Genomic DNA, 9,830 nt, shown 5'->3' on the forward strand with positions numbered 1-9,830 from the left:
AGTGTTTTCTGTTGCTTTATGTGTGTCTCACGGTTTCCCTGAGCTTCATGTAAGTTTTCCTTTCAATTTTTGTTCACTAAAGACTCAGAATATGATCCGACACTCTGCTTTGTCGCCTCCACCTCCTTGTTCTCGATAAAATGTGCAGTCTGTGGATGTTGTTGCCAGGTGAACCACGTCAGGGAGGCACGCAGCACCCAGCAGGCGCCCACCGTTGTGGTGTCAGAGCGCGCTGCGCCTGACCTGAGGGCGGAGAACAGCGGCGGCCACAGCAAAGGACACAAGGAAGCTGATGCTCTAATCTCCAGGTTAGGCCCCCCCAAAGAGCTCTGACCTCTGGGTGGGGACGCCCTCTGCACACCCACAGACAGTACAGAAAAATATGTGCAGAAACATCAACTTTTAGAATGTTTTTTTATTCCCTATTCAATGATTACTATATTTATCTAGCATAAATGCTGCCTCACAGCTTCGGATTTTACTGGTCATGAGTTTTATTATCAGGTAATATACTGACACTTTTAATGCAAGTTTTAAAGCGACTTTGCCTTTAAAGTGTCATTATGTACCGAATGACGTTCATGACAATAATTACCATTCATGAAGACTCCTCCATGTTCATGACAGTATCTAATGCACACCCCTTCAAATAAAGTCTTACCTAATGTGTAAATCAATTATTTTAACTTATATATTTCTAAAAGATTGAAAACAAAATAATAATAACAGTTATCCTATAAATTTCTTAATTCTAAACTTTTCATCATAATTTTTGTTTTATTTTTATTTTTGCATTTTTTTTTTCCTAATCAGTGGCCCCCTCTTTGAAAAAAACAAAATAGTGATCTAGGTTCTGAAATGTTCTTAAAGTCTGTGTGAAAATGTTTCTCTTATTGCTGATTTTGTGTTTCTTGTCAGTTCCTGCACAGAGAACAGCGCCAGGCACGACACTGAGCCTGTGTACCAAAACACAAGAGCCACGGTTTGTTCCAGCAGCTCCTACGAGACCGACAGCGTGAGGAAGCTTCCTCTTCATCACACCAACAAGAGGGAGCCTCCTCTTCATCACAACAACAAGCGGCCGCAGAAACAGCTCACAGAACCCACGCCTGCTGCTCAGCTGGCGGCTGAGTCCCAGTACGAAACTGGTTACACCTCAGGGGACACTGGTAATGAGCTGGACTGGGACCAGAGAGATTACCTGTACAGGTGGGTCAGGTCTCTGCTGCTGTCTCCACGCCAACAAAGTCTCACCTTCATCTGATACATCAGATAGAGAATGACAGAAACATCCATCGTTCAAAAATATAGCAATACAGATTGTGATGAGTATAATCTTTATGTCACGCTAACTGGCTGTTGAAGTGATTTCTGTTTCACGCCTGAGATGCTGATGAACATGTGGTTCAGTGACAGTAAAACGGCAGTAATCAGCTGCGTGCCTCCAGGATGTACCCGGCCATAACCACAGATGAGCAGCGTCGCCAGTACAAGAGAGAGTTTGACTCGCATCTGGCCCACTACAAGAGGCTCTGCTCTGAGATGGACCACGTCAGTGACCAGGTGCACAAACTGAGCCGAGAGCTGGACACGCTGGACGAAGGCTCCGTGAGGTACCAGGTAACCAGAGAGAGGACCGCTGGCCAGGAGAAAAGCCTCAGCTACTTCAATATGCTTTATTTTTGCTCTTCCAGTTATATTTACAGTGCCTTGCAAAAGTATTTGCCCCCTTCCCCACCCCTTGATCTTTTCAACATCTTTTCACCATGCTAACATAAACTTTTATTAGGTTTCTTTTTTTTTTTGCTACACGAGGAGAGTCCAAACGTTTTAGTTACATGGGCAAAAATTGTCAAGTTAAAGCTGCAGGATATAACTTTTATAAACTTTTATTTATTTTTATTTTTTTAAGCTGCCACTGTGTCGTGACACGATGGTAGGAGACAGATACTCTGTGAATCAAACTTCTCTGACTTCTCCCAGCGCTAACTAGAAACAGCCAGTCGGAGCCCGGAGGTGGGTCTGACGTAGCGAAAGCTCCTGCAGTCATAACCAAGGCTCACATGTCTTTGATGAACATTTTGTGTTCAGTTTTTACTGAACAAGCAGAGGGTGACTCCTGAAGGCAAACTCTACTGAATACTGGGATGTATTCAGGAGAATCAGACTGAAGGACAATGAGGATAGATACAACCTGCCATCCTTTTCCAAATGTTATACATTAAAATCACTTCATCTATGTGCTAATTTGGGTTTGTTACATAAAATTTCAACAGATAAAAAATGCATGAGAAAAAAGCACAAAAAGTAGGAATGCTTTTGCAGGATGCTCTATTTGTTTTTTTTTTTGTTCTGTTTAGCACTAGATAAGTCAAGACTGCAATATTTGTTGAACTTTGTTAACATGTGAGTGGAACATTCGTTTGTGACTTGCAGGGTGTAGCAGATGAATACAACCGGCTGAAAGACCTGAAAAAGGTACAGTGACCTCTGACCTCTGTGTCCATCAGAGCCTTTAGCCCATTAGCCATGTCTGCTATCACTCTGTTACACACAGCTGGAACCAGATATTTACATACGCTGAATAAAAAGACACTTACACATTTTTTTTTCACTGTCTGAAGTCAAATAGAAAAAACCCTGGTGAGAACATTTTATTTATTTTTTATTTTGTAACTTTCCTCAAAGATAGAGTTAGTCAGTATCCAGGAATCTGCCTTATCAACTGTATGACATATGTTAGGTCAGGGGTCTCAAACTCCTGTTGCTGTCCTGCAACTTTTAGATGTGCCTCTGCTGCATCACACCTGAATAGAATAATTAGGTCATTAAGGCTCTGGAGAACTGATCTACACAAGGAGGAGGTCATTAAGCCATTTCATTCCTGTGTTTTGTACCTGTGGCACATCTAAAAACTGCAGGACGGCCCTCGAGAACTGGAGTTTGAGGTCATTGTAAGCTAAAACAAGAAAGGTTTGGTTTGATTTAACTCCAGACAGTGAGAAAAAAATGGTTGTGTCTTTTTAGTCAGTGTATGTAAAAGTCTGGCTTGAAGCTTGTTGAAGAATCTTTTGGTTGGTTTTTATTAGTAGGAGTTTGTCAGCATCCCAAATCTGGATGCTCAGTCTGCCTTGCAAAGTTCCCAAAACCTCTGTTAGGACATCTTGTGACAGTTTCCTGGGAACCTCAGTGATTTTCTGTCACTTTTATTTCTGGACTTTGGCTAGGCCATTCTAAAACTTTGGCTTTCCTCACAGAAAGGCACCCTTGTTGATTTAGATGAAAGCTTATCATGATACTAGCAAACAATATCACTTTTTATTGTTACCTTCCTAGCAAACAGCTGACAGTCCTGTTTTAAAACTGACAGCTACTTTAACTGTTTTCATTTCATCTGACAAAAAGCTGTGTTGTTCTGTCACATTCTGGGAGCTTTTAGTCAGGAAATAATTTATTTAAAAGAAAATCCTTCTGCCTTATTCTTCAGACATGTGGGGAATATAGATGTCGTAAAAACTAAACATAATTTATGGTTCCTCAAATTCACAAAAATTTATATTAGCTGCAAATCCTGAAAGTGAATCCAGAAGTTCATGAACAAAGCATTAGATTAAGGGTTTTAATATCTATGGAACCAGCTGTTTAGTTTTTACTATTTTCCTTCTAACAGATTAGTCTTTTTGCTAAACATCATATCCTCAGTTTTACATCAAAACCCAGGAAATGTTAACTGTGCTATGCAGACACTGTCAGGAAATAAGAGCCACACTCTGGGTCCCTCCAGGTTCTGTTGCTGTTACCTGGGCTTTCTTTTGCACAGTAAGAACACGAGCAAACTGAGGTGATAACATCAGCAGCAGCAGGACGTAAAAATGTCATGAAGCTCTGGAGCAGCATGGCAAGGGAAGGATTTTAATAATAACAAAACAACATGTACAGCAAGGCATCAAGGTACAGGCTGAGGAACCGGGTAGGACAGGAAAACAAGGAGTCTGGTTGCATAGGAACCAGCTGAGTGCAATCAGGGAAATGCTGAACAGCCGAGGGAGAGCCTGAGCAGCAAACAGAGGGAAGGAGACTGATAAACACAGATGGAGCTGAACGAGACTCAAAGGGATCCACAAGTCAGATGGGGAAACCCCATCACTGTAATGTGTAGTGGTTTAATATTATTAGCTGTTTGTTAGAGTAATGAGACACGCAGTGCAAAATAAGGCCAGAATGCAGCAGAACATTAGGCAAAAAGGATGTAAACTAAAATAACACATATTGATCAACTTAGTCAGCCGTCAATAGTTTTCCAAAATGTTCAAAGCATTGCTTATGCAAATCAGCATACATTTTCAGAGCACTTTTTGTGCAGTCCAAGGTTTAATTCTTGAAGTCTGTTTATGACTTTTTGTTTTAGAGTTTCTTTTTTAAAGTTTGAGTTTTGCGTTTGATTAGAATCCAAACGCCAAAAAAAAAAAGTAAAAATCAAAAGGGAAGCAAAAAAAAGTTCGCACCAGCCAGACGCGCCCCCGAAAATGTTCTTGATGTAGGCAGAAGTGCCTTTAGACACAAAACAACTAACAGGACATCTGTAGGTACTGCTGATAATATTGGCTGTTTTAACATCTGATCGCTTTTTTTTTCCCCAGACGGAAGACTATCAGGCTAAGAAGAGACAAAGCAAAGAACTTCGAAGAAAACTTTTCCACATCAAACATCTGGTGAAAATCTACGATCAAGGCTTCTGTTAAAGAACCTCCTGAGAACACATCGGCCCTTTGGAGTCAGTATTAAGTTGTTGCCTGTGAGTGTGTATATATATATATAGTATATATATATATATATATAAAAAAACACAGAAACTGTTATGCCGCACGTGAAGTCAACATGTTCTCTAGTTTATCTGTCAAAAGTGCCAGGATGTTTTCTGAGACTGATCTGTTGTTTGGTCATTTTAGGTTTCTTTCAGCCGACAGAACCAAAACATATGTCACCAATGAACATAGGGGGACGAGTGAAAGACTTACCATATAGTTTGCATGAATACACTTGAGTTGTCACATGTTGCTGTTTATTTGGCATTTCCCATACAGATAAAAGTACCACATTTTCTAAAGAAGCTTTGACGCGACGTCATGTTTGATTCTTTTAATAACAGCCATATACAGGAGATGTGAAGTCTTAGGAAACCCAGAAACCGATAAAAAAACAAAAACAATTCAGTCCTCTAAAACATGGATGAGCATTTAAACAGGCCCAGCAGGAGATCAGGAAGAAGGGTTACAAATGTTAAATGTTTTACCTACAAATGACGGTTTCAAAAAACACAAAAGAAGAAAAACGAGAGAATGTGCAGTTTACTACAATGGCGTGTTAGGGCAATTGTAGGTAGAAAAATAAGGATTAAATTTCTGGCAAAAAACTGAAATTTTGATATTAACATCAGAAATTTTCTGGGGGAAAAAACCCTGTAAATTTCATAAATGTCCTTTTTTTTCTAGAAAATTTGTGAGATTAATCTAAAAATTTCAGTTTTTTGCTAGAAATCTGCTCATTTTTTCTATTCTATTGTCCCTTATACACCATCATAGTTTAGTCCTCCATCACATCATCTGTAACCTGCTTCCTGAACTAATCACATGAGGTAAATCCAATAGGACCAGGCTCTCTGTTTCAACTCAACTCAAACAGTGGGGCGTTTCCTTTTTTTTGTTTTGGCATCGACTCTCCTCTGATCCATCAGCTCCATCCCCCCCCAGCTCTAGCTCTGTTCTCGTTCTGTTGGCTTCCTTCATGTTTCAGTGGAGGTATTTTCATCTCATAGAGAAAAAAAGCATTTAGGAGGTACAAGTTGAAGGAATACTTTAATGTTGAAATCAAACTTGATTAATAGTGTAAATGAGGAAAAAAAACATCTCGACATCAGAGAACCAAAAACAACATCTGAACATGCAAAAAGACAAAGTTGGCATCAATATATATAGATATATACATATTTTAATACATTTTCAAGAGATTGCTGCCCCAGGTGTGGTACAGTGCCTTGCAAAAATATTCACACCCCTTTGTTTCCACAAAGCAAACCATTGGTGATGATCAACAGAAAGTTAGTCCATAATTGTGAAGTTCATGGAAAGGCATAATTATTTTTAAAATAAAAATCTGAAAAGTGTGTCAAATATTTGTTCAGCCCCTTTACTTTGAAACTCCTGAATAAAAATCCATTGCAACCAATGACCTTCAAAAGTCACCTGATGAGTAAACAGAATTTAATCTGGCCCTGTTAGAGGACCAGCATCACCATGGCGACCAGAGGACCCCAGCAGTAGATTAGGAAGGAAAGTGTGGAGAAGTTTAAAGCATTGATGTAGGTCTCACAAGTCTCTACAAAAATATGGACATCTAGCATGTAAGATAAAAACAACTGTGTCTAGAGAACTCCTCGAGTGACAGAGTTTTAGCTTCTCCTGGTTCAAATTCTCTAAAAAAAAAATATCTTGTCCAATTATTCATTGGTTAACAAAAAAAATAAAATAATCAGCAGGTCAGACGTTGAGTCCAGCAGAAAGGCTTGATCTGTTCACGTGTTGAAGGATTTTTAGCTGCAGATGATTCCTTTGCTACAAATGATCAAGTGTTCACTAAAAGAATGCTGTTATTGCATTTTTGGGAATAAAATGTTTATTTTCTTATTTAAGAAAATGAATTATCTGTTTATTTGCTCCTTCTCATGTATTTCTAATATTGTATAAAGTGGTTAAATGAAAAATCTGGAAAATGTGCCAATTTTTTAAGTGATTACTCGTCAGAATAATTCATTACTAAAATAATGGTTAGTTGCAGTTCTGGAAAATATAAGATGTAGACTCCACAAGACAGAAAAGTAGGATGAAAGATACTGTTAAAGGGAAACACAAGAAGTCGTGGGTTCGATTCCCCCTCTCTGACCATTTACCACAGGTCTTTCCCTTCCATCCACCACCTTTTTCCTGTCAAATTTCTGTTTAATAAAGGCCACTAGAGCCAAAAGTGATCTGGGTCAGTCAGGTGGGCGGAGCCAGATGAAACGCAATAAACCGCCATAAACCAAGCTCTTCCTCATTCCAGGAGAGCAGCAGCTGGAGTTTTTATTTGATCTGCTTTGTTGTGTCTGTACATCATAGAAACTTCCAAGAAAAACACATGACCGTTCGGGGCTGCAACACCACAAATGTGTGTGAATACTGTAGCAAGGCGCTTCGTAAAGGGACATAAAGTGATTCTTCACTGCTAAAAATCAATCTTGTAATTTTCCTTTGTCAATTCAAAATTCCACGTTGGCCTTATGCATCTCATTCATAAAATGTATCCAAACGAAGCAGAGTAAACTGTACTGAGACATTTAAAAACTAATCTTTTCAAAAGACAACAGAAAATGACAGGATTTTTTTAAAAAGATACAAGACAGAGAGCTCCTGAGCCAGAAGGAGCTCCGGGTTCATTGTCCTCGATAGCAAGGCAGTTGTCAAAAAGAAGGCGGTTTCTGGTGAACAAATCCTACAGGAAATATCCGACTAAAGCATTCTGATGTCTAATGAGGTATCGGTCTGTTCCCAATGGAGCTGTGTGTAGTTTAGTATTATTTATCCGCTCCTCTGATGCGTTTACCATGACGACAATCTGAGGATGACGTTAGAAACTTTGGTGATTTTCCTTCGTCTTGTTCAGCCTGGCAGACAAAACTCAGGGAATTCATGAGACAAACCCGTTCCAGTCATGATGCGCAGCATGGAGGAAAGAACTGTTTTGTCCTCTATGAGGATCCGTAGCAGGGTGCTGCTGCTCCCTGCGTGAGGCTGAGTTTACTCGACATGACATGCGGGCTGCGGCGACCATACTGGATCCCAGCGTGCGGAGCTGTGTTCTGGCACCGGAGAGACTGGGTTGGCAACGAGACGGGAAGAGAGGATGGATGGCCAGCTGGCACCGCGCCTCACAAGCATACAGAAGGACGGTGATGAGTCAGGAGGTGGGGGCTGGGCGGGCTTGGGGGCGGAGCTACTGCCCAGGGACGTACGGCCAGCTGATGGAGCTTCCGGAGAGCTGCATGTCTCGGATCAGCGTCTCGATGGGGGTCTTCCCCACCAGGCGCATGAAGAAGAGCTGGGAGATGAGGCTGGCGGGGACGGCGCGCAGCGCCGGCAGGCGCAGCAGCAGCCGGCCGAAGCGCTGCGGCTGCGTCGGGTACTGCATGCGCTCGTACTCCGTCAGCGCCACCTGAGCCTTCTCCTGCAGTGACTCCACATGGACCGAGTCGGTCAGACCGCAGGCATCTGCAGGGGGAAGGGGAGAAGAAAGAGAGGGGTTATTTAACAGTGTGGGAAGGTTACATAAAGGAGTCGTGATGAGCTGAGAAAATAAAACACTCCACAGCTGATCTCAACTTATTTATGCCATCTCAAAACAACAATATTATCATTTTCTTGCAATAAATTCTAGGACAATTTATTGTTGTACAAAATTTGTAGTTGTGACTGGGATGACTGGGATATTTCCCAGTCACAACTGGCAGCAGTGCCGAGGCTCGTCACCATAGATTTTCCCAGCAACTATTGAAGTATATGATAATATCGATGCTTTGTGACCATTTTCAAGGAATACACAGAGAATTACATAATTCAAGTTCGCCCTCTCATTGACAAAGTTTTATAACAGAACACTTAACACTTAACTGGAAGATATTTCAAATATCAAAAATTAAACAACAAAAAAGAATAAATAAAATGGGCATACAAACACAACCAAAGCCAGAAATAAAATGAATTATGATGTCTGTCAACAACATTTCCCTTCAAAAAATATCAATCAGAATGGAAATTGAGCCAATTATAATTTATCGAGTGATTAAAAGTGAAATCATCTGTGTTGACTGATTGAGTTGCTGTTTTTCTGAAACTTTTACTCAGCTTGTTCTCTGTTTGCTATTTAATATCTTCATTTTATTTTTATTGCGTTAATCTTTGTTTGATGTCATGATGGTTGGTGTAAACTGTGAAGCTGTTTTAATTGTGCTATACAAATACATTTGACATTGATTAACTGCTTATTGTGACAGGCTGATGGTGAAAAGTACAAAGCTGCACAATGATCACTGCTGTTGCTCAACTGCAGGAAACAAAACAGAACTACCGCAGTTTCATCAAAAGGCCAAGAGATGGCGCTACAGCAGGTCAGATCAATAATTAATATCACCAACCATTTCTTTTGTTGCACACCAGTCATCTGTTTTGACTCATGTTCTTACAGCAGCCAGAAGTTTACAGCGAATAAAGTTAAAGACCAAACTTCTCCTTTTTTAGGTCAGAATCACCAAAAGAGTTTCTGTTTGCTAAATGTCAAAATACTGAGAGAAAGAACATCTTTAAAATTAAACTATGCATATATTCATTCTTATGGCTCTAAAAATAAAAAAAGCACTTGGAAAGATTAACTTATTAAAATAAAGGCATCCAGTTTGCTTGATTGAAAAAAACACGAGTCTTGCAATAAGCAATTAATTACATGATAAATTACAATGAGCTTGATAAATTCCATTCTGATTAATATTTTTGGGGAAAAAAATTGCTTACAGTGACATCATAATCTAATTTATGGTTTGGTTATAAGTGGTTTTTATTTCCATTTTATTTATTGTTTTTGTCGTGTAAATTACTGGTACAATTTATCATCCAGCAACATTTGTTATTGTGACAGGCCTAACAGTTAAAACAACCCAGCGTTGGGTCGGTCCATATATGACCCAGCGCTGGGTTACGTATTGGGTTATTTTCAACCCAGCAGTTTTTACTGTGTAAAGACAA

The 9,830-nt window shown here is 39.9% G+C and overlaps 2 protein-coding genes across 2 annotated transcripts in view; one reads left to right on the plus strand and one right to left on the minus strand.

Annotated features, from left to right (window-relative positions):
• LOC116721940 (occludin) overlaps positions 1-5,272 on the plus strand; it is a 15,591-nt gene extending 10,319 nt beyond the window's left edge. Inside the window, exons 5-10 of the mRNA XM_032565973.1 lie at positions 169-308; positions 919-1,209; positions 1,449-1,620; positions 2,437-2,478; positions 4,641-4,774; positions 4,950-5,272. Coding sequence (XP_032421864.1) covers positions 169-308; positions 919-1,209; positions 1,449-1,620; positions 2,437-2,478; positions 4,641-4,742 — 747 coding nt within the window. The 3' untranslated portion in view covers positions 4,743-4,774; positions 4,950-5,272. The remainder of the gene's footprint in view (positions 1-168; positions 309-918; positions 1,210-1,448; positions 1,621-2,436; positions 2,479-4,640; positions 4,775-4,949) is intronic.
• Positions 5,125-8,564, minus strand: nr2f6a (nuclear receptor subfamily 2, group F, member 6a). The gene is made up of 2 exons (XM_032565901.1): positions 8,534-8,564; positions 5,125-8,408 (listed from the first exon to the last, which is right to left on the minus strand). The coding sequence occupies exons 1-2, from the start codon at positions 8,562-8,564 to the stop codon at positions 8,029-8,031; spliced, it is 411 nt and encodes a 136-aa protein (XP_032421792.1). The 3' UTR covers positions 5,125-8,028.
• Between the last annotated feature and the right edge of the window lie 1,266 nt (positions 8,565-9,830).

Source organism: Xiphophorus hellerii, chromosome 6 (assembly GCF_003331165.1).
Source record: "Xiphophorus hellerii strain 12219 chromosome 6, Xiphophorus_hellerii-4.1, whole genome shotgun sequence".
Taxonomy (NCBI): Eukaryota; Metazoa; Chordata; class Actinopteri; order Cyprinodontiformes; family Poeciliidae; genus Xiphophorus; species Xiphophorus hellerii.